The following is a 25,290-nucleotide window of genomic DNA, read 5'->3' on the forward strand; positions in this document are numbered from 1 at the left end:
CATACATACACAATTGTACATAATGCATATCTATTATTCTCTATTCAATTTTTGTAATATAATTTACTATTCAAAATAAAATTATAATTCTGCGATTTAAAACATATAATTTTGTAATTTTTTTTTCTAAAGCAAATACTACATAACACTTATTTTATTTTTACCCATTTATAATCATCAAATGGAGCTATGGCGCAAGGCACCGTATTAAAATCTGTTGAGCAGACTCACGCTAGTTAAAAATAATAATAATAATAACAAAAGGAGAAACATGTGGAAAGTTCCTTGAGTGAAACCCCGCTGGTCAAGTGCACACATGTACACGTTTTCAAACTGCCAGTGGCGAATTTGTTTTACCGGGAACCATTTTTTCACCGCGAGGCATCAGCTGAAAATGCCGAACACCAACAGAAAACAAGTAATCCCTCTGAATTGTCTTAGCAAATGCCTTTCGTGGCCCGCCCTGCTGGCTCCAGCGCGGACATAACAATAAGCCAACACCCTCTCCAAAAAATACCTCTCCTTCTCTGGGCGAATTTTAATTTCTATGTTTTGGGCAGAGCAGGCACAGAGCCCGAGTCGCTGCTTTGAGGTATGGCGCGGCGAATGGAGAGCATAAAAGATCTGGTAGAGGAAGCCAAAGCCAGAACTCTTGCATGGATTATGTGCGTCATTGCTCTCGCCTACCTCTTATCACGTAAGTACAAATTCAAATTCTTCTTAGATTGAATTTACCGTTGACGAAACCCTGAATTGTGGTTTCTTTGAAGAGAAAGAACACAGGAAAATTCTGCTTTACTTATTGTTGGAGATATATTTGGGGATATGAGGGGCAATTCATATAAAAAACACGTGGCCACCATTGGGTCTGGCGCAAATCAGAGTATAATTTAGTATTTGTGGATGTTAAGGGCAGTCAATAGCTATAACGGAGAGGGCGCTACCGAATATCCACAAACTTGTAGTCTTTGCTGAATTCATTAAATTTCGAATACAGTTTTTGTCTATTTTGCAATCGGCTGAGTGCATATTTGGCTTTCAGAACGTCACCTCTTTCTTGTCTTTCATCAAGTACTAAAATAGCCTTAGGCTGCAGTCCAATGAAAGGGCTTCAAGAACTAATTTTTCCGAGGAAGGGGTCTCATTTAAGGAAAAAGATTACAGGAAGAGTTGGAATGTATTTTCACGATAAATAGGAGCTCCTAATTTTTGAGTTTGTAATTTTAGGTGCATTAGGGGTGGAGCTAGAAAGTTTTCCAACCAGTTTAAGAAAATTTTCTGGCACTTCATCAGTTAATTCATTTAGAATTTTTATATTTATTATACTATGGAAAATAACAATATTCAGGATATCACCAACCGCTATAGATTTTAGAGCTCAAACTTGTAATTTAAGCTGCATTGCAAATTTAATGAAATCTCCTGCTTTATTAAAAAACTTCAGCAGCACCCACTGAAGTTTTTTTAATGAAACTCCCCTTCATATGACTGCAACCTTAGGGCTCCCTAAACCTACTCTTGCTATTGATCTGGTGCACAAATAACCGCAAGCACATTCAGTTCAAGTACAGGTTTTGCCTATCCTCTCTCTTTCTTCATCCTATCCTCTCTCTTTCTTCATCAAGTGTCAATGGAATTTGAAGTAAAGGTCATTTCTATCCTTTTTTCCCTTTCTGCTGTCAGAACACATTAATTTGAAGTAAATTTCATACTTACCTCCCCTTGCTTTCTTTCTTCAAGGGAAATGACCTTTGAAGTGAAGTTCATTCTACCCCATTTCTATTTTTATCCATAAAGAATGACCTCAATTACATTAATTTGAATTGGAAATGAAGTTCATGTGCACAACTCCTCCTATTGATCAAGTACATAAAAAACACTAAGCAATTCAAAGTAAACTAAATGGCTATACCCATTCCGTTCCAATAATTGAGTGCACAAATGTCTAGGAACACTTTAATTTGAAGCAACGTTCATTTCCACGCCCCATCTTTATGTGTGAATAGGGTTCATACCAAGGGTAGAGGACAATCCATGCATGCTTAAGGGCAGGCACACCTGGTGATATTTGGTCTTGCATGTGACTTTTTTTCATTTTGCAGGTTGGGTTTTTTCCCCTCCTTTTTGGTCTTTTTTGGGCTGTGGATTTGCAGTGGACCCACGTGACTCTTTGGATCTCCTTGAGCTCCTCTTTAAACAAGCTATGCTTAGTCAACCTGTTGCTTATTTCATACATGATGGTAATGTAGTAAATGGTCTCGTCAATCTATCTCAAAGACCATGTGTCTTTAGAAAAAGTTAGTGATTTCAAAATCAGTGTCTGCCTCCCTCAAGTGAAGAGAGTCCCATTTTTTTTTGAATTCTGACTTTGTGGTCAAGAATTCAGTTTTTCCAATAGACAGATCCTTATGTAGATTCATGGTGGTTAGATTGAATCTAAGGATGTTGGGGGATTGAGTTTGTAGAGCTTAGTAGGTTGAACGAGGCATGGAGATAACTCTAGCCACCAACGACTATTTTCAATTTTTATATAATGTGTGCTTGGATTTTTGAATGAGCTTCTTATTTTTCCAAACATGTTGTTCTTTTCATGGAACCCTAGCATTTGAAATTCATCCTTGCCTTGGAACTCTCTTCCAAGGTTATGGTTCGCCTTTGTCTATTTCACTTTTCATTGATTTTAGAGAAAGTTAAATCCCAAAATTTTATGGGTTATTATTTGGGTACCTCACAAATTATTGGATAGAATGTTTTTCCTAGTCATGTCTAAATTTGTATTGAACTAGATGGAACCCTTACTTGAAGACTTTATTATTAGGTGGGAGGTTTTGTTTGCATCAAATCCTTGATTATGAAGCGTTTACTTTTAGATGCAAGGAATGCCATTGCTATGGACAACTATTTCATGATTATCTCTAGCTTAGATCCAACAATACCTTAAAAACATTGACACATTATGATAAAAAGGATAAAAAACTCTAACTAGAGAAACAAGGGTTTAGCTTTTGCCGATCTAATGTAAATAGCATTGCAAACTACTAATCTTATCCCAAAGCTCTACCCTATCGAAATCTTACAGGACCTAAAGGTGGTAATAGAAATAAAATAAGTTCTATTCTAGGAGAAATCTATGCTAGATTTTAGGATGATCATATTACGATAATAGATAGTTTCTATTATCTCTATTTAGTATCTAATGGTTATCTATTGTAATCTTCTGTAAATATTAGAATGTTTCTAATATTTAGTTTTCTGTTTTTACAATAGAATGTTTCTATTCTTTACGATTGTTTCTCAAGGAAACATCGTTCTGTCTCTTGTATAAATTGATCTCTTGATCACTGTTAATAACAAGCAAATATTTTCCAGTTACTTCGTAACATGGTATTAGAGCCAATAGTCTATTTTTTTTGAAAATAATTATAATTTCTTGGTTGAAATTATGTGCCTTTAATTTTCGAAATTATTTACATGCATATTTGCTTCCAACTCTCTCTATAATTTGACTAGGGTTTTCATTTTGAGAGATCTGAATCCACCAACTTCTGATTTTTGGTGGATTTTTCAAGAGCTCAATTGGGTTGTCGTTAGATTTTTTTGGGTGCCTCGATTTTTGAGTCAGTTGATCCTGAAACTGACAACATATTCTTCTGGGTTTTTTGAGCTCTCTTCTGGGTCACCCTTCACATTTTCTGGGTCTTTTTTTTTTGAGGGTTGCATGTAATTGCATATTGTTTGCATGTGTTGCTTTACCATGCAAAGTCTTGTGTTTTGCCTCCCTTAAAAATTCTAGTGGGTTTTCAAAATATTTTTTTTTAAAACAAAAAGAAAAATTCTGATGGGTTTTCATTTTTTTGCCCTAATTTTTTTTATGGGTTTCTATAAAATTTCCCTAAATAATTTCTGATTCTGTAATTCACAAAGTTGTTTGGGATTCCTTTGTGGGTTTGTAATTTTCTCCTCAAAAATTATTTGTTGGGTTTTACTGTTTTTCCTAAAAAACAAAGCTTTGTATTGTTAGGTTTTGATTTATTTTTCACCTCAAAAATCATGTTGGTTTTGATTGATTTTTCACCTCAAAAATTATGTTGGGTTTTGATTGATTTTTCACCCCAAAAATCATGTTTGGTTTTTTCGATTATCTCCTAAATTCATGGATTTTTGCGGTTTGTTTTGTAGCATTATGCTCATCTGCAAAGTTTTGGAGCATTATCCAAAGTACCATCAATAGTCTTCTCAATAGACATCCTCTGCTCCAGATTCAGAAGGCTCCTGGAAGAAAAACATTCAATGCAACTATTGCCACAAGTTTGGGCATATGAAGGTTGAATGTTGGAAGCGCTTAGCTGCCCTATTTAAGCAATCCGATTCGCAACCCACAACGAACAGTGCAAAACCCCTTGAGCAGACAAAATCTGCCTTTTACGTTTTTTGATGGCTTCGTGCTCTAGATAGATTAACCATTAAGGGAGGGTATCACGATAATAGATAGTTTCTATTATCTCTGTTTAGTATCTAATGGTTATCCATTGTAATCTTTTGTGAATATTAGAATGTTCTGTAAATATTAGAATGTTTCTAATATTTAGTCTTTTGTTTCTAGAATAGAGTGTTTCTATTCTTTACGATTGTTTCTTAAGGAAACATCGTTCAGTCTCTTGTATAAATTGATCTCTTGATCATTGTTAATAAAAAGCAAATATTTTCTCCAAATTGAAGTGAGGAACGAATTGGAGCAAATAAAGGGAATGATGAAATTATGTAGGACCTAGAAAGTCGAAGTAAAGTATGAGATGCAAATTTCTTCAATGATAAACAAGGTCATATGACACTAGATCTTCAACTTTCAAAGATTGTTAGAGAGCTTCTCACCATGCTTGTTACCATTGCTAATGTCCACCTTGCTCCTTTGGTGCCAAAAATGTCTATTGGTTTTGTCCAACACCCTCTTTTTATTCCCAACAACTCCTGAACTGTTGAATTCAAGAGACTCTCCCTACTTTTGTAAAGCTCGAACATGTGCTTGAAACCCTTGGCATGAACAGGCAAAAACAAGAGTATATCTATTTTTCATATAGAAGATGACTTCAAATTAAAATCTTTTGCAGAAAATATAATTAAGATCCTTTAACTTGGGATTTGGGTTTTTAACACAATTAAAAAATAAAATAGGAGAGGCAAGAGACACTCATGGTAGATCATAAGATTGATCACGATAGGGCGAATGATTTGGGATAACACTTGTTGGCCCTAGCTTTCCTCAATCAATTTGATTTGTTCCCCCCCTCAGCCTCTTAATTATGAGATTTCTAGGCTGTTAGAGGGTTTGATAGCTCAACCATGTGGAATGTTGTTAGAAGAATGGTCAAAGATTTAATCGTTCATTCATATTAATAGTTTTAGGAAACTAAGCTTCCTAAAGACTCCTTTAAAATTATTGTTGCTGCATTGGCAAATATTGGAAAAGTATTGCTATTTTTTCTCATGGAGATATCTAGTGGTCTTAGGTGTGCTTTAGAATTTAGATAGTTCACTTGGAAAGGTTTTCTTAAAGTGCAACATGGGCTCTTTTTAGAAGTAGTTCTCAATGGACAATCTCATTATCTTGATCACTATGTTATGCTTCCCAAGATCCCAAAGGCAAGGTTAAACTTAAAGATAATTCATTGGTTGATAGGGTAGCTTCTCCTTAGGATTATTGGAGGCGACTTCAATGTTGTGTAATCAGTATCACTTAAAGAAAACATGGGTGGACTTTCTATACTCGCTTAGGTTAGTCTTCTACAAAATTTTATTTAACTTCAATCAATGGATATCCCTCTCGAAAACGACTCTTGTAAATATCAAAGAATTAGAGATTCCGTTATTGCAAAATGTTTGTATAGATTTTTGGTTATTGATTCTTGGCCTCTTGGGTCCTTCATTTTGCTTCTTTCAACATGGAGTATGTCGATTTGGGCCAATGGCCCACATCACTACATGGGGAAGGAACCTTTGAACCTTGAAGTACATCTTTAAGACTTCATTTCATGTGGTTAAAAGAAGAAGATATGGAAGAAAATATTAGGTTTTGGTGGTAGGAAGGTAAACTTCACACGCAATGGCTTTGTATATTTAGTTTTGTAACTAATGTTGAAAACAAAAGAAAATACTGAGAGGGGGAGGGGGTTAATCAGTATTTTAAAATTTTAATCTAGTAGAAAACTCAAAAACATTCAAACAAATTGCATAGACTCAAGAGGACACCATCCCCAGGTTTTATTGCATGGAAAACCCTTATGGGTAAAAATTCACGGTCCACTGAAGTCAAATATGAGATCCAACCCAGTACATCATTTGAGCTTCAACTCAAGCAAGGCTACAACCTCACGATCAAAGAGCTCTAACTCAACAAATTAATGACTTCAACCACAAAAGTAACCATTCAATAATACATGTAAACACCAGGACAATTGAAAGTTCTATAGTGACTTCCTTTAGGTACGTGTTCACCAAAAAAAACTCCAGCAAAATTTGTTAAGCATCTTCAAGATCTTTTAGAGCCAACACTAAAGACTTTGAGATTAACTCTCAGTACGACATTCAAACCTTTTACAACTAATGAATCTCAACTTTGCTCACATGAACAATGCTCACACTTTTTACCAACAGAGGATGTTCTTAAATTGTTATTTGTTTACTGTATGGGGTAAATAGTTTAATGTATACAGACAATAGACAAGAACATGTAACACAATAGTACTCCTTTTATTATTTGCATATATGCTGAAGAGATTACATAGTGCTTCCAATGATGCTTAACGTCCATTTCGGACGGTGTACATATACCATTCCGAAGGGGTGACTCACCCGTTGCGCCCATTCGGAAATATTAAATTCTACTCGTCGGCTACATAATAATTACCGACAACATGCTAATCTACCCATCGGCTATTTTTTAACTTTATTGACAACATCATCCCCCCCAAAAAGAGAAGTCGTCTCCAGACAACAATGTAACAAAACTCAAAATTGAAAATTGCACAACTAAGTAATATACAGATACTGGGCAAGGGGATGGGTCCCTAGCGTGGTAGGTGTCCGTGCTCTTAGTTCACTCAGCTCAGCCCGTAGCTTGTAGACTTGCTCCTTTCAAACTTTCAATTTGGCTTCCGCTTCCATCTGAAGCTCCAGAGCTGACTGCATCATCCCAGCAATGTCTCCCATTTCCTTTTCTTTCTCATCTGCTAACTTCTCTTTTTCTATTGCCAATTGCTGTAACTGACTCTGTTTTTCTAGCAAGGCTGCCCTCTTGGATTCCCAAGCCGCCCTTTCCGTGGCTAACCCGACAACTGACTCCTCCCGAGCCCTCTCAGCTGCTGTCTGATCTGCCTGGCTAATTTTCACCACCTAATGAAGTTCACTTGTACACATACTGTTACTGATTCCTTTGCATTTTATAAATGATTTGCAAATTCTTGATTCCTTTACATTTTATAACTGATCTGCAAACCGATGATGTCTAAGATGTCATGACAATTCCTGTGCATTTTATAACTGATCTGCAAACTGACGATTTCTTTGCATTTTATAACTGATCTGCAAATTGACAATGCCTGACCAAACTGCAAACCTGCTCATCTAGACTGTACACGGGGGATATTCCACATTTACACCATGCTGGCACAAGTTAGCGTCCATGAACCAACAACGTCACCCAGAATATTGTCTTCTGATATGAATGGACAAAATTTAGGCTTGTGTCACATCAACAACAATACCATGGCGACAACAAAAACATCATTAAAAATTCCAACAATCTCCCCCTATTTTTCATTGATGGCAATCCCTTATTGCTTCCCCTAAAGGCTACTGCCCCTTTGACATCAATGATCACAAGACAAGGCTGAAACATTGGGGTAAAAGATAAAGCATTTAAACACGCCCACTGAAAGCAAGTCGTTGAGGTAAAAGTACACCATGTTTGCTTCTGAAATATTCAAAGCTTTCCCGAGGTAATGGCTTAGTAAATATATCGGCCTAAACACATATTTGAACTTGCCCACACGATTAGCAACCTGCTCCTTTCAAAAACGAAATCTGATTGGTTTGTGTTTAGTACATGAGTGCATAACAGGATTCTTGGAAATGTCTATGGCGCTGGTCTTGTCACAATAGATAGAGATAGGATCAACAATCTCAACTTTAAAATCAAGCAAGGTATGCTTCATCCAAATTACCTGCGTGCAGCATGACATAATTGCAATATACTTAGCTTCACTTGTGGATAATGAAGTGCAAGACTGTTTTTTGCTTAACCACGAAACAAGGCAATCACTAAGGAAAAATGTGCCACCATTTATACTTTTCTTACCATCAACTGATCCTCCTTAATTAGAATCAATATAGGCTGTTAAGTAAATTTAGAACATTTGGACCGATCAAAAAGGAAATTATAACATTTGGGATATGATAAACCAAGATTACCTATTCCTTTTAGATACTTGAAAATTCTTTTTATGACTTGTACATGAATCTCTTTAGGCATAACTTGAAATTGTGCAACATAACCAACAACTTGCATTATGTCAGGTCTAGTAGTTGTAACAAATAATAAACTTCCTACCATAGACCTGTTAAAAGTTTGATCAAGACATGGCGATTCATCTTCTTTGCCTAGTTTACAACTGGTTTCCATTGGAGTACTAACTGGATTACATTCCTCCATCCTGAACTTATTCAGCAGCTCTTTAACATATTTTGACTGAGAAATAAAAATTTAATCTGCTGATTGATGAATTTGCAGCCCAACAAAATAGGATAACTCCCCCAACATAGACATTTCAAATTCTTGTTTTGTACTAGAGCGAACTCCTTAGTCATTTTAATGCAATCACTTCCAAAAATTAAATCATCCACATAAACAACAACAATGGGAATGCTGTTACCTTCTTGTTTTATTTAAAGATTGCTGTCAACATAGCCCTTTTGAAGCCTCGCTGCTGTAGATATTTATCCAGCATGTCATACCAAACTCTTGGAGCTTGTTTACATCCATATAGTGCCTTCTTTAACTTGCACACATAGACAAAGTTGATAGTCAAGATAAAACCTTCAGGCTGCTCAACATACACTTCTTCATTTGAGTCACCATTCAAAAATGTTGATTAAACATCCATTTGATAAACTTTGAAACCTACAAATGAAGCAATAGCAAGGAAAATTCGAATAGCTTCTAACCTTGCTACGGGTGCAAAAGTTTCATCATAATAGACGCCTTTAATTTGAGCACAACCTTTACAAACTAGGCATGCCTTATTTCTTACTACTTTACCTACTTCGTTTACTTTGTTGCGATAAACCCATTTGGTACCAATGACATTTTTATCCTATTACTCTTTTGAATCTGCCCTATTTCTTCTTTCATAACAAATGCTTATCTTTGGCTGCCTCTTCATAATATTTAGGCTCAAGTAAAGAGAGTAGAGAAATATCCTCATCTTCATAATAATTAACATTCTTTCTAGTAGCTCTAGTTCTATTTCTAGGTACTATTTGTTCAGTAGGCTGTTTACTTTGTGCAAATTTAGGAGGAGTTTTGGAAGAAGTTGTACCAATTTCAGCTTGTGATTCCGATGATTTGTTTGTAGTTTCAGGTTCATCAAAGGAGGAAGAACCATTGTAACTTTTTGATTGCGTCATTTCTTGAGCACCTTGCTCATCTTTATTTGCTGACCCAACTTGTTGTGATGGAGGAGAAGGTTGAACAACAGTGCTGGTTTCTCCTTTCTTCCCATTGCTGCTGCCATATACACTCTTACGAGATTCATGAGTAACTTTATCAACTTTAATATTCGCACTTTCAACGATTTTATGCAACATGTTGTTGTAACACTTAATGCTTTACTTTTAGAAGAGTAGCCAAGAAACCATCGTCTGATCTAGAATCAAACTTGTGATCATCTCTTCTAATATATCAAGGGCTACGAATTTTTTAAAGTATTTAACAATTGGCTGTTTATCTTTCCGTAGCTCATAAGTTGTCTTGTCACACCTTGCTCTTAATAAAATCCTATTTTGAATGTAAATGACTGTATGGACAACTTCTGTCCAAAATGTCCCACTAACTTTTCCTTCATCCATTTCTTGAACTATTCTGTTTTTCCTTTCCACAACACCATTTTGTTTTGGTGTTCTAGGGGCGGAAACTTATCTTTTGATACCATGTTGCTCACAAAAACTCACAAACTCATTAGATGTAATGTACTCATTTTTTTAGTTGCCGCAGATTTGATAGATTCAGTCTATTATTGGGTTCTTGTTGGCTGATACTAGTGTTTAGAAGACCTTGTGTGGAGTTATTAAGCTCTCTGGTGGCCTTTGGTGAGTTTTGGCTCCGTTTTGAGGGACTTACTTGTTATAGTAAGTCAATAGTTGGTTCCAATGAGCTCAAATGAGTTAGAGTAGTTGAATGATGCTCTTAGTTGTTATTTCTGACTTTTGGTTTGGGCTCCAAGAATCTTGGAGGGGGTGTCTATTTTTAGTAAGTGACCCCATTAGGTTCATTCATGTGTCTATTTTTAGTAAGTCACCCCGTCAGGTTCATTCATCGTCTTTCTTCATTAGGGCCACTCTTGTGTTGTCAGATTTCGATTTCAATGCTTCTTCAGTCATTTTCGCAAGACAAGTGAGTAATAATTATTATTCAACAAAATATGCCGAGGTTGCTATTTTTGCTGGTATTGTATACTGGTCACCTTAGTGTCATAGCTCGTTGGAACTGGGTTGAAAAGTTTTAAATTTTGGGCACAAGAAATGATGATCTTGTGTGTTACAATATCATAATATGGTTGAAAAGGTTGTTTTTGGAGCTCAAGGAAACTAATAAATTATATAATGTGTCTAAAGTATAAAGCGAAGAGGTTTTTTAAGTGAAAGGTGTCTTGAAGAAGACATCTTTATTTATTATAAAAACAATGCTTTGTGAGGAAGGAATTCATTATTGTCTATTGCTTTTGATATTTTTCTTGTGAGGGTTTGAAGTTGGTGAGGACTGATTCCTCTTGATCTGAACATGAATTTGTTGCTGTTGTATAGCAAATTGAATTGGTTTTCTGGAATGAATTGGTCATTGAATTATTCCATTCCTTCTCTACTAAGATTACTGTGTTTTGGGAAGGTGATAGTGCTGCAAATTGGCGTCAATTCTACACACTTGGGTGATGGATTTTATTTGTTAATGATACATAGCTGGGTGGGCAATTTAAATCTGCATATAGTATGTGATTGGGAGGCCATTATCTCAATCAAACCTTTGCACTTTGGATGCCATTAAAGACATTTGCTTGCTGCAAATAGCTCGTGTTGTTGGCGTGGGTCTGCATTACTATCATGGCCTTATTCTGGCAACCATGACCTGCATTATTGGAGTTTGGCGTTACCTTGGGGGACTGCGTCTAGCATATGCATGGCAGCATTTGGCATTGGGCTGGGAGAGCACGCTGTTGTATGGGGTCTTCATGAATTTATCTGCTTCATGTTGATCTTTATAGCAGTTATTCACAGGTTCTCTATTTATAATTGAAATTTTATTGAGAGCTGTTATAATTATTTATTTGGTCTTCATCAAGAGTTGTCTTGTTGATATTTAGTTTTCATGCCGACTGTTTGCATTATTGTCTATTGGCTGTAGTTGCACATTTTACATGTAGAAATCAGATGTATGCACTTAAATGGTCAAAAAAGATTGCATCTATACTTCAGTTCTTTGCTTGGATATCTAATAACCATCTGCAAGCGTCTAAATTAAATTTGAAACCATTACAAGCAAACAAAAGTAACCTAAAACGAAAGGACAGCGGGCTAGAAGTTTCATGCAAAGTGTTTGACAAAATGTCAAACATCTAAATAGTAAAGAAAATTGGTGTTTGTCAAAGGCAAAACCGGTAGGGGTTCTTACATTAGAAGTAAATTCATCACCATTAGTTGAATTTAAATACTTGATTTTTGAGTCCATTTAATTTTCAACCATGGCTTTAAAAGCCTTAACTTATCTAGATCTTCAAATTTATCTTTTAGGAAAGCAACCCAAGACATACGTGAAATATTATCAATCAACAACATAAAATATCTTTCACCTTGTAGACGAGCTGTTCTAGTTGGCCCACATAGATCCATATGCACTAGCCTGAGAGGCTTGGAGCTGGAAATTTTCCTTTGGTTTGAAGGATATTCTTGTTTGCTTCCCCATTTGAATTTTTTTGCAAGTGATGTTTGCTGATTTTTGTAACAGGGGAATATCTCGAACGATTTCCTTCTTGCTGATCTTAACAAGATTTTCTAAGTTAATGTGCACAAGTCTCTTAAGCCAAAGCAATGCTTCATCCACTTGACTAAAACAAGTTTCATTGCTAGTACCATCATGATATAAAGATTATTTGCTGCCCTTGTAGCATTAGCAATGTGTTCTTCTCATATGCTAATAGTTTAACAATTTGAATTGAAAGAAAGTGTGAGAAAGTAAAGTCCACCAATACAACTTGGGGGAATCAATTGTGTGCTTAATAAAACTTAAGTTAATCTTATCAAGTCCAATACCAATAACCAATATATGCAACAACCTTAATGTTTACCGTACTGGGTAAAGAAACAATGCATACATATAATAAAACAAAGTAGCAGATAAGAATATCAGAACTCCTTCGATTATATTCGCATACGCCAAGATATTACATTAGGTTCTGATATGATGATTACAATGATCCTGAAGGGAGATATAAATACCATCCAAGGAACCTTCTCAAAGGGATTCGTCGGCCACATACAACATGTCGACTACAATAATAGAACCTTCCGGATACATCTCGTTACCTCGACGGGTACATCCTGTTACCCTGACGGGTACATCTTGTTACATTATTTCTGATGACATCATTGTCAGCTGACTGGATGGTCCCAACGGTGTTTCTGTAGCTGACGGAATGATTGTCCTTAGTGTTCTGTATTCTGTAGCCGACGGAATGATTGTCGTCGGTGTTTTGTATTTTGTAGCTGACGGGTAAATAGTTTGTAGCGAACATAATGTTTGTGGCCAACGGACTCCTCCGGGAAGGTTCAGCGGATAGTATTTATATCCCGTCTGGGAACATTGTAAATCATCAATCATCTACTATTGCGAATATTATGAAGCCTAATGTATGTTCTGGCATATGCGAATATAATTCTGCTATTCTGTTCCATTGTCTGTATGCATTGATTTCTTTACCAGTATGGTAAACAATCATCCCTCCCAAAAAGAAAAGTCGTCTCTTGATGACTAGACAACAAAAAAAACCCAACCACTAACTACATTATTCATAAAGCAAAAAGAACATGGATTTATACATCATGAAGTCGAAGGTTGAGTTTCTGACTGTGAAGACCGGCTGCGTCGAAGCTTATACACCTGATCTGTCCGTATCTGCAAATCAGCTCTAATCTGTGAGTTCTCCTCCACCATTTCCTTCAGCATCAATGCAACCTCCTGATACTCAGCTTCCTTCTGATTGTGAGCTTGCTGCACTGAGGAGTCCTCCTGAAGTGCTATTGCCAACTGTTGCTCGGTTGTTGCTAGTTGCTACTCCACTGTGGCTAACTGCTGTTTCCCTCGTGCACTCTCCTCGAGCTGTGCGTACAAGGCTGTTCGTCTACTTCCCATGCAATCTGCTAGGTGGTAAGTCGGTCGGCCATCTCCTCCTGAGCCTTCTTGGCCGTCTCCGAGCCTTCTGTCCAACCTTTGCCCTTCTTCGCTCTGTCAGCACCATCTCCGCTATGGACTTGCTCTGCTCTGCAATGACAGCCAGGCAAGAATGAATATCCATGTCCTCCGCCTCTGCTAGTAGAGGATCTGACACTTGCGTTCCTGTAGCCACTTTCTCGGCTGCCGCTGCACTCTGATCCTCCACCTTTGGTGATGCCGGTATCTCGACTATCTCGCTGTTGGACCAATTGGCCTCCAAGGCCATGTGTTCTCTCATGGAAGACTGAATGGAATGACTTCTGGTGACAGGGGCAAGTAGTCGGCGCCTCAGGTACTCACTCGCTCGACTTGCTACGCTTGTTGTTGGCGCCTGGGGTGCCGCTTCAGGAATACTAAAATGAGCACCCTGATCCTCACCCAACAGAGTGTTTGCTATAGTGACTACCGCATCTGACCCAATCACCTCCAGCCGAACCTGCTCCTGCGTGCCTCCCTCACTGACTCCTTCCTCTGTCACTGGCTTGGCCACAGGAAGTGGCTGAGGCAAACTCTCTACTACAGGTATGGGAGCTGGTTCCTGAACTGCTGGCTGCGTACTCGTGGCTGCAGGTGATGCTGTCCGCTGGCACACTGATGGTTGCATAGGTGTTGCTACTGTTCGTGATGTAGGATGTAGAGTGACCGGGGTCATCACCACTGGACGCCGAAACTGACCGAACCCTGGGATGTGAACATCTGCCATGGTGTGTATGTGTGGTGCCGGAATTATCGGAGCTAAAGTAGTAGTCACAGGTGCAACTGTCAACTGTCGCAGAAAGCGAAGTGGGACTACTGAAACTACGCTAACCTCCTCATCTTCTTCCTCCTCCTCCTGTTCCACCTCCATACCCTCAGAGTCGTCATCCTCATCATAGGATGTGTCCTGACGGCCACTATCTGTGTTACTCGATTCCTCCATCTCTTGTTGTGTCCTCTTTTGGTCCACGTTTCCTGACCTGTAGGTGAATCCAAATGCTTCCATTGCATTACCAGAGGTTCGCCAAGTGTTGCCGGACTCGGCTTAACTTCTAGCTGCTCATGGGGTATCGTCTTGGCCGTAGCTTCCAAAAAGAGTCTAATGGCGTAGTGCGGCATATAGAATGTTTTGTGTTGTAGGGTCATGAACTCCTCCATGCACGTGGCTAACAATGAAGCCCAGTCATAGACCTTTCCGTTCATGATTCCATTCATCATACTGACCAAGGGGAAGGAAATGTCAGATGCCCTGCTGGATCTTGTAAACCTGCTTTTCACCACATCCATCAAGCACTTCCAATATCCCTCGCGAATATCAAACTTCTGCAGCCCTCTTTTCTTCGAAGCGTCCATGCTTTTGCCCCCTTGTCGTTACACACCATCCGTATCAGCTGCAACTTCGTCTCCTTGCTCATCTTTTTGGGTTTACCATCAATCTTGGCTCCACCTTGTGCCGCTCCTAGTATACCAAATACTCTCGTAAAATCAGTTGGCCGAAAAGATACCACGATGTCATACCCCAGATATGGAATTGAGCATTTCCGAGAGTGCCTATCATAAGCCTCAATCATCGGCCGCAAGACGCCCTCAAAATTTCGGATACAGAATAGTGGCATTTGGATAGCCCACTCCACTTGCGCCTTCCTGATGCTTGATTTAACCAGGTGAGTATTCGGATTTTCATCCCACCATTTTTGACAATCCCAACCATTCAATCCTTCAAAGACTACCGTCCGTGGCGTTGTCTGCACATCCAACTGATTTTGCACTTTTGCTCTGTGTTTGCCTTTGTCTTTTCCCCGAGGCCATACTTGCGAGGTTCCTGCTTGCACCTCTTGATTCATGGTCGAATCCAGCTCCAGTTGCTTCCGCCAAGCCCTCTTACCGGCTGAGTGCATATCAGCTTGCTTTTCCATAGTCGTACAACTTCCTTGCTTTTGTGCCGTCCTCTTTGTAAGATCCTCCCCTTTAGGCACTATACGGCCACTTATCAATTCTTATGGAATGGAGAAGTCCATGTACTTAAAATGAATGGTTAGTGGCCCCACAGAAAATGCTCCAAGCCTCCGGAGCTCACATCTTTTGCAAGTGGCTTCCTGTCTCTTGTTAGTGTGCAAGAGTTCCCTGTTATTTGTTATGTAGGAGAGGTCCATGACATTGTCATCAGGCATTGTCCAAACCTTAACCCTATGTATGGTGAGTTCCAACTCCCAAAGTGCCTGCGAAATATCATTAACAGCCCTATCCTGTTTACTAGACCTATCTGCAAAACATATAGCTGCTTTGGTTTTGGCTTTGGACATAGTAAAACATAAGGGAGCTCGGTGGGCAAAATTGTACAAGACGATTTTTTAATATGACCCAATCTGTTGGTCGAGAAGAGCGAGCATTAGGCACAACCCAGAATATGAGAAGACACCATTTGCAATCAGTTGAAACATCGGCTTTGGCGACACACAAGCCGAATTCGTAAACAATACGCGAGAGATCACATCTTCAATATTGATTCAGTATTGGCATGCACATCTTCAAATCCGACATATCCCTATTGCCCTACCCGCTGTAACTGATTTTGTTGTTGAACCACAAAAAAAATCTGTGCCAAGACCCCTGTGAAAATTTGTGTAACGTTATCATGAATCATGCTTGAAGAGAGAATGGGAGCGCAAGCGGTTCACGAAACAGTATAGATTGAAAATAAGCAGTAATGGATCTGCCAACGAAAGGAACAAAGCTGCTAATAGACTGGAACCACTTTAAAATACCCAGCCATCCTGCGTACTCAAACAAGGTAAATTATTTTCCCCTGTTGTCACCCCAATAAAAAATCGTGAGCCCAATGACACTTGCAAACCAGATACATGGCAAACATTCGCCTCTCGAATCACTGCGCTCCCTCTCCTGCCGCTCCTTTTTATGCGTCTACATTCTCGAAATCTTCTTCTCTTTTTTTGGTTGATCTCCTCCTAAGATAGGTCCGTACGGTAACATGAGCAAAGTCTTCCGTACGGTGGCCTTCTTTTTTTTTTTTTTTTTTGATTTTTAAAAAAAAAATTTAATTTAAAATTTTTTTTTTTACAGATACAATACTATTGCTCGTTCCTAGTTTCGAATGGCAAAGGCTTACCTTGTGTGCGATAAATTTTTAACTTGCAGCCGTTGACTGTGTCTGGAACTTCTTGTCCGTCGAGTGTCCACAACTTGATCACTCCATTGTCGCCTACCTCCCGGATCTGATACGGTTCGACCCACTTAACCTTGAACTTGCCTGGCTTGATCTCATTCCGGTCGTCGTACTTCAATACCCACTGCTTGGGTTGAAACTTGTTCAATTTCAAGTGCTTATCGTGCCATGCCTTCTGCCTGTTCTATGTTACCTCAGTCGCCCACTGTGCCAATAATCGCTTCTCATCCAGCCTGTTTAGTTTGTACAGCCGCTCCCTTAAACTTTCCATGTCGCCCAACTTGTTTTCCAATGCTATCTTGAGGCTCGGAATCATAAATTCCGCTAGTACTACGGCCTCCTGTCCGAACATCAGTTGAAACGACGTGTGCCCTGTTGTGACTTTATACGCCGTGTGGTAAGCCCAAAGGGTGGAGGGTAATTTTTCCTCCCAGTCCTCGCCTTCGACCGCGCAGGATTTGTATATAATCGACATCAGAACTTTATTGGTAGCCTCAGCCTATCCGTTTGCTCTTGGGTAGTACGAGCTTGATAACGAATGATAAATTTTGAACTTCGTGGTGAGCAGGTGGATAACATGATTTACAAAATGTCCTCCTCTATCACTCGTTAACTGCAATGGGATCACGTACCTAGTAATAATTTGTTTATAAATAAACTTTGCTGTACTTACCGTTGAGTTGTCTGGTAGTGCGCGCGCCTCCACCCATTTAGTCAACTACTCCGTCGCGATGACAATGTAACGACACCTTTTGGTTTTACTTGTCTTCAAAGGTCCTATGAAGTCCAAACCCCACCGTTCAAAGAGCTCCTGAGCATGAGAGGGATTCAGAGGCATGAAGTCTCTCTTCAAAGGTTTCCTGGCTCGCTGACATGTATCACGTGCAACGATCCATTCCCTGGCGTCATTGTATACCTTTGGCCACCATAATCCTGCCAGAAGTATCTTTCGTGCAGTTGTGTCCGGCCCCATGTGTCCTCTTGCCGATCCTTCATGTGCTTCCTTCAATACCCATGGGATTTCTTTCTCCAGGACACAACGCCTCAGGATCTGATCGGGTCCCATTTTATACAACAATCCATTAATTAGATGAAATGTTTTGCTCCGTATCACCAACTTTTGTCTTTCATTCGGTGGCATGTTACTTGGAAATTGTCCCGTCGACAAATACTCGCCGATGCTTGTGTACCACTGTGGCAGTGCAACAATCTGAAACAACTGCGCATCGGGGAAGTCATCATTCACATCGTTTGCTGGTTCTCCCATTCTGATACGTGAGAGATGATCCATGCTTACGTGTTTCTTCCTTGGCCATACGATGATCTTGAAGGTAAACTCCTGCAATAGGAGTAACCATCGGCTAATCCTTCCTTGAATGACAGGTTTGTTGATCATATACAGTAGAGCCTGATGGTCGACATAGAAGATGAACGGTGTCACCAATAAGTAATGACAAAATTTTTGTACTGCGTAGACCATCCCCAAAGCTTCCCGTTTGGTCGTATTGTAATTTTGTTCAGCTTTTGATAGTAGTCGATTGGCAAAATAGATCGGGTGATCTAGCCCGTGGGTACCTGTTTGTGCTAGGGTTGCTCCAATTGCATAATTGGACGCATTGACATGTACATGAAATTCTTTATTCCAATCCGGATATGCTAGGATGGGTGCCGTAGCCAACCGCACTTTGAGCCCTTCAAATGCTTCATCTTGATCGTTTTCCCATCGGAATGATTCTCCCTTGCACGTTAACCTGTCTAGTGGATATACTATCTTGGCAAAATTTTTGATGAAGCGTCGGTAATAGCCTATATGCCCAAGGAAAGATTTTACCTCCGTTACATTGGTAGATGGCTGCATCTCCAATATTACTCGCACCTTATCCGGATCTGTCTTCAATCCCTTCTTACAGACGATGTGTCCAAGCAACCTTCCCTGTGGAACCATAAACTTGCACTTCTTCGGGTTTAGGGCTAGGTGCGTGCATCGACATCTCTCCATACACTCGCCCAAGGCTGCTAGATGTTTGTCCTCCGCGCTGAACATCGACCAATCATCCAGAAATGCCTTAAAGTTTCCGACGGACATCTTATCAAAGATGTGCAGTATGATTTGTTGGAATGTCGCAGGTGCATTGCACAGATCGAATGGCATCCGATTATAGGCGTACACCCCATCTTCTACGACAAATGTCGTCTTCAGCTTATCTTCTTTTGCGATTGAAATTTGATTGTCTCCAGAAAAACCATCCATAAATGAGTAGATCACGTGTCCCGCTACCTCCTCCAGGATGCTGTCGGTGAATGGGATTGGGAACGGATCCTTGATGGTGACTGCATTTAGGCATCTGAAATCGACGCATATCCGGATCTGAGTGGTATCCTTCTTCAGGGAGATCACTATCGGTGACACCCATTCGCTAGTTTGTACTTTGAAGATAATGCCAGCTTCCAACATCCGGTTGATTTCCTCCGTAACTCGTGCCGCGCAGTTCTTGTTCATCTTGTAGGGCCACTTTCGTACAGGTACTGCGCCTTTGATCAACGGGATGCGGTGCACACACATTTCTAGGGGTACTCCTTTCAGGTCCTTGTATGTCCATGCAAACACATCGTTGTATTCCAAAAATATCTTGAATGCTGCTGCCTTCAGTAGTGGGTCCCAGTTATCTCCCACCAGTATGTTCCGTGGTTCGGCTTCATCTCCTAAATTCAGGGTTTGCTGCGTGGCTTCATTATATTTGATGGGTTCCCCTTCGGTGAACTTATGTGCGGGTGTTACATTCAGTGGTGCATCTCCTTCTTTCATCTTGGTGAATTTCCTTGGAAATTCATCAACATTGTGTCCTTCCTCTATCGTCAGTACGTTGCAACTGTGAAACAGTTCATAGTCCTCTATCTGCCAATGGAAAAGACCATTTACTGAATCCAAATTGTCATCTCCTTCCTGTCTTAGAACTCCCTCATGATCTGGGTCCATACTCTGCCTTTCTTCATCCTCTTCTCCTTCAGAATTTGACGACAGAGCTTCTTCCTCGACCATTTGAGTGTGCAGATCGATGACATACTTCCAGCTTTTGCTTTCAAGTGATAAAGTATTTTTCTTCCAATCGTGCTTTGCCTTGGCTTGTATCAGCCACCCTCGACCTAGAATAGCATCGTATCCTTTCCGCCTCAGGGGAATGACGACGAAGTCCAATAGGAAGGGTTGTGTTCCAATCGTTACTGGTTGCACTATGAGTATTCCCAATGGCTTGATTCCATGTTGATCGGCTGTTAATTCCTCCAGGTATCCTCTGGCAGCACATTGACACCAGACCCTCTGTCCACTATCGTGTCTATTAACACAGTTTCGAGAATGCCCATTTCGACAATCGTCGGATAGCGTCCAGATGAAAGAGCTAATAGCATCGGGTCTTTTGCACTTGCATCCCCCTGTTTCTCCTTTTCTAGCTCTACTGGTTGCTTAGCAATCGGGACTATAGTTGTGAGTGCCGTACGGAGTTGAGGCATAATGAGCAATAGATCATTTATCCTGACGGGTACTTCGGCCTGCAATATTTTCCGTACGATGTTCTGTTCTGTGCAGTTCCATATGAAGGTACCAGGCGTGTCCTTTAGGTGTGCTGTTTCTGCTTGTGTCGCTCTCTGGATCTCTGCCCGTGCATCCTCCAGTCTCTTCTTTTCCTCTGTTAGATCAGGGTAGAGCTTCACCTGTTTCCGAGTGATTGCCAGAACTTCTTCCTTGTCCGTCCCGACGGTAATCAAGTTTACTCCAGACTTCGAGCATTTAGCATCGTCATGATCGCCAGGTCTACATTGGTATCAGTAAACCAATCAATTGCAACACCCCGTAGGGTTGCCGGAAATTGCCTCATCCATTCATTTGTATTTGTTATGCCATTGGCTCTCTAAATTGTTTCACAAGTTTTACAATGTCGGATGGGATCAGCTGCTCCATCACCATCAAATTTAGGTAACTTCTCCTTTGGTCTTGCCATCCCGACGCTTGCGCTTGGTATTCCAACGCTCACACGATATGCCGACGCTCACACTTGTTATCTCAACAGCTGTGTTTGGTGAAGAAGGGTCTTCGTTAAGTGAATTTGTTCCTTCTGGAAGTGGATCTCGGACGAAGAGTTCACTCCATGCTCTTGCTCCTTCGGCACTCCGAGCCGTGCAAGTCGATTCTGTTCCCTCTAGATTGTCTTCCCTCGGTGAACACCAATTCAAAAACTCTTCGCGTGCTTCTTCCAGCAACTCCACCCGCTGTCGCGTCTCCTCCAACAATGCTTCCGCGCTTCTGCGTCCGTCTACAACAATCTTTTGGAATCTCTTTCTGCGTTCGGCTTGTTGCACCAAAATCAGATCGCCGTGTGCCGTGCGTATTTCGTCCTTGTCCTTTAGTTTGTTCTTATTCTTGTTCAGCTAATTCGGCATTACTCTTCATTCTCCTGCCTTTCCAGGTCCATTGGGCAACGGCGCCAAATGTTTACCGTATTGGGTAAAGAAACAATGCATACATATAATAAAACAGAGTAGCAGATAAGAATAGTAGAACTCCTTCGATTACATTTGCATACGCCAAGATATTACATTAGGTTCTGATATGATGATTACAATGATCCCCAAGGGAGATATAAATACCATACGAGGAACCTTCTTGAAGGTATCTGTTGGCCACATACAACATGTCGACTACAATAATAGACTTCCGGATACATCCCGATACCTCGACAATTACATCCCGTTACCCCGACGGGTGTATCCTGTTACCTCGACGGGTACATCCTGTTACCCCGACGGGTACATCCTGTTACATTATTTCTGACGACACTTAAGATAAGAAACATGCACAATGCGACAAGATTTGTTAACTAGGGAAACCCTTGATTAGAGGGAAAAGCCTGGTGGGAATGATGCCCACAAGATGATGTACTAATATAAAAATTCCTTACAAAAGGATATGACCCTATTAGGAGCCAATTACATACAATTAGTACATGTGAGTCCCTAGAAGATTCTAACCCTGTTATTAGCTGATAAGAAATCAACTGAACTTACTATCCAAATTGCTTCAGAATTATCACAACATAAATCTCTAGGATAACAGGTCCAAGTGTGAGTTGACCAATACAACTTCTTTGCCAATACAATTCCTTTGAAGTTCTCAAACCAATCTCATCATCTTCTACTATGCTCTAATCAAATTTGCATCGTCATCATCAATACATCAATTACAACCACAATTGACACTTACAACCAAGGAAACAACCTTTCCTTTATACCTAGTCCTAGTAACTAATTGAGTCGGCCTTGAGTCTTCCTCAGTATACAATAAATAATATGGGACCTCATTAATATATTAGAATAAATGTTATATTACAATTAGACCAAAAAGTCGACTGACAGTGAATAAATCACACATTATCCTTCAACAAACTTCACCAAGTGAACTCTAGAATTTGCTACCTCCAACACATTATCACCAACATATCTTCAACCATAATCCAAGCCTGCTCAATTGAATTCCATCTTGCTTAACAGATACAATTGATTTACCAGTAAATTGTTTCCTATGTATTGTGCTGTGACCAGTCTTAACATATCCAACTATAACTCATGCAATCCTTCGCGTAACTTTCCATGAACATAGATATAGCATCTAGACATATCCATGAACACATGTAATTCCACATAACTTAATTCTTCATACTTTGACCTCATTGAACCAAATCTATTTTGTGCTTTCGAATTGTGCAAGGTGTTGATCCATTCAACCATCTTTAGTTTGTAGATGACACTTGTTTGATGGGCAATGCCACTCCTGAGGATGTGATTTCTCCTAGGTGAGCTTATGATATTTATATCAATGCATTTGATCAAATCTCAAATGAACAAAAATCTCAAGTTTTCTTCTTCCATACAAAACTTCAGCTCTAGGAACAAGTTGCTAATTTTCTTCATTTCCAGGTTGCTTCTGCTTTCTTATATCTGGGTATCCTTATATCTCCTACTTGGCTTGGAAAACAATTTGAATGTTATGTTGGATCTTATTTGATGTCATATTAGTCATTGGACAATGATACTCTCTTTGGTTGGCACATGCTCCTTCTCAAAGTTGTGAATCAAGCTATCTAGACTTGGTATCTGTCAGTACGATACAATGGTATAACTATTTGTGCCCTAAGTGGTATATGTAGACTAACTTGGGTTTTGTAGATGCTGCCCTAGGCGAATTCTAGTTTCGGGATTTAGGGTATGTAAAACTTAAATCCTCTATTTAGATTTATTGATGATGCCTTCAATTGTTAGTTACGATAATTTAGGTAAACTAATTGTAACTATTAATCTCTTTTGCATGAACGTAACTGTTATAACTGCCTTCTCATGAATGTGAATTAGTAACTGTATTTCATTGATTTGCTAGTTGTTAACTAAGGCCCGGAAAAATGGGTTGTTACACAAGGGAAGAATGAATTAGTAAGAGCCCATAGTAGGAGGAAAATACACCAGCAGACAGGTTAAAGAAAAGATGGTTTATTGATGGCTTAACTCCGTCCCTATAGAAAAAAAATGAAATAGTACCACCATCATCCTCTGAGGATGCCTGTACTCGTGCTATGGATATAGAGAGCGAAAGATAAATTTCAAAAGGGAGGAGGCATGAAGGCAAAAGCAAGAGTTCTGAAGAGAGTGGGGATGAGTAAAACAATTTGAGCATTAAGGAAAGATATGATGAGGATAATGAAAGAAATGACAACAAGCAAGGAGGAAAAAAAGAAGGGAAAGAATTATGGTGTATTGATTGTAACTACACAAAAAGTGGTTGCCTTAGAAAGGCATTATGTAAAATACTAGCATTGGGACATTCGATAAAGGATTGTCCTTATAATTTGAAGGCACAAAATGCTCAAGTATTTTTTACGTAAGGGGAACAATCCACACCACCTTCACTCCCCTTCGGAACACAAGCATGGAAGCATCACTTGGAGTGTATCAGAATAAGTGGAGGGGAAGTAATAACAATAGCAATAATAGTACACCTAGGAGCCGAACCCAATATGATGCAAGGGGATGTCCCATGATATAGTGCAGAAGGTGCAATGAATAGGACATTTTGCTCGAGACTATCAGAGTGGAGGACAAAATGGAGGAATGCTGTGCAAGTGGTGTGGGCTTGGTAACAATGAGGATGTCGACTGCCCGAGACAAAAAGGTGTGAACATGCTAGAAATTGTAGATCTAGGGAGGGAAGTACTAGCCATTACAAGAATGCAAGCCAAGAAACTTAAATATCTTGATGTAGGCATGAAGAAAGAGAAGTTTGAGGAAGCCAAGAGAGATATCCAAGATACCATGACAAAGTAAAAATAAGTACCGCTAAACTCCCTTTACTGTACCAGAAACTAACATTATGCAACAAGTACTAGAGACCACTGTACCAGTGAGGATTGCCAACCTATCCCGATGATAGATCACGGAGCGTGATTCAAAATGTTGATGCTAAAAAAGCTTACAAAATCTAATCTAGAATAAAATTGCACATTTCAAATGGATTGTGGAAATATGATAATGTTAACATCACCCCAACTAAGGATGGCAATAAAACAAGGAGGAAGTACTAAGAAAGAACATTCCAAGGAGGATGAAAAGGAGGAAGTAAAAGTAGGGAAGGACACCAACACCTTATTTACCATAGGGATGGGAAGGACATATGTTGTGGTAGAAATGGAGATAATAGGATGCAAGTTTACAAATACTATTGTGGATGGAGGTTCGGGTGTTAATGTCCTCCTCGAGGAAACTTGGAAGGCCCTCAGGAAACCAACTCTTTGGCCACCCACATTTTAGTTAGTAGGAGCAAATCAACATGAAATCAAGCCTATAAGGACTCTGATGGGACAAAAATAATTATTAGAACACAACGATTCTTCCTAGATTTCGTAGTGATTACTCTAGAGAAGAAGGGATATGATGCATTATTAGGGAGAGGATGGCTGGTAAAAGCGAAGGCAAATCACAATTGGAAGAAAATTACTCTTTCCATTGAAGTAGATGGATGGAAGTATAAAATTGACTTGAGGAACCAAACTGTAAGTCGGGAACTTGCATATGATTCGGAAGTGGAGGAGGAAGATGGCGAAGGAGTTGAGTTGGATGAAGAAGGCATATTATGGGTGGGAGAATGTTCAGAGGATGAAACAAGTTCCCTCAATAGTCTGTTCCATTGGGAAATGCGAGATTATGAAGTATTTCAACCAGAATGTAATATGTTGCAGATTCAAGAGATGGAATCTCAAGAAGAATACCTAGGGTGCTATACGGAGTAGGAGGGTACGACCAAATTTGATGACACCTCGACTGACAAATTTGA

The 25,290-nt window shown here is 39.7% G+C and overlaps 1 protein-coding gene across 4 annotated transcripts in view; it reads left to right on the forward strand.

Moving 5' to 3' along the window:
- The first annotated feature begins 335 nt into the window (after nucleotides 1-335).
- LOC149550689 (phox domain-containing protein) overlaps nucleotides 336-25,290 on the forward strand; it is a 120,663-nt gene continuing 95,708 nt past the window's right edge. For all 4 annotated transcript variants that reach the window (XM_089786248.1, XM_089786251.1, XM_089786249.1 and 1 more), the window contains exon 1: nucleotides 336-697. In XM_089786248.1, coding sequence (XP_089642374.1) covers nucleotides 595-697 — 103 coding nt within the window. In that variant the 5' untranslated portion in view covers nucleotides 336-594. The remainder of the gene's footprint in view (nucleotides 698-25,290) is intronic.

Source organism: Cupressus sempervirens, chromosome 6 (assembly GCF_028749045.1).
Source record: "Cupressus sempervirens isolate cs-2001-9-10 chromosome 6, ASM2874904v1, whole genome shotgun sequence".
Taxonomy (NCBI): Eukaryota; Viridiplantae; Streptophyta; class Pinopsida; order Cupressales; family Cupressaceae; genus Cupressus; species Cupressus sempervirens.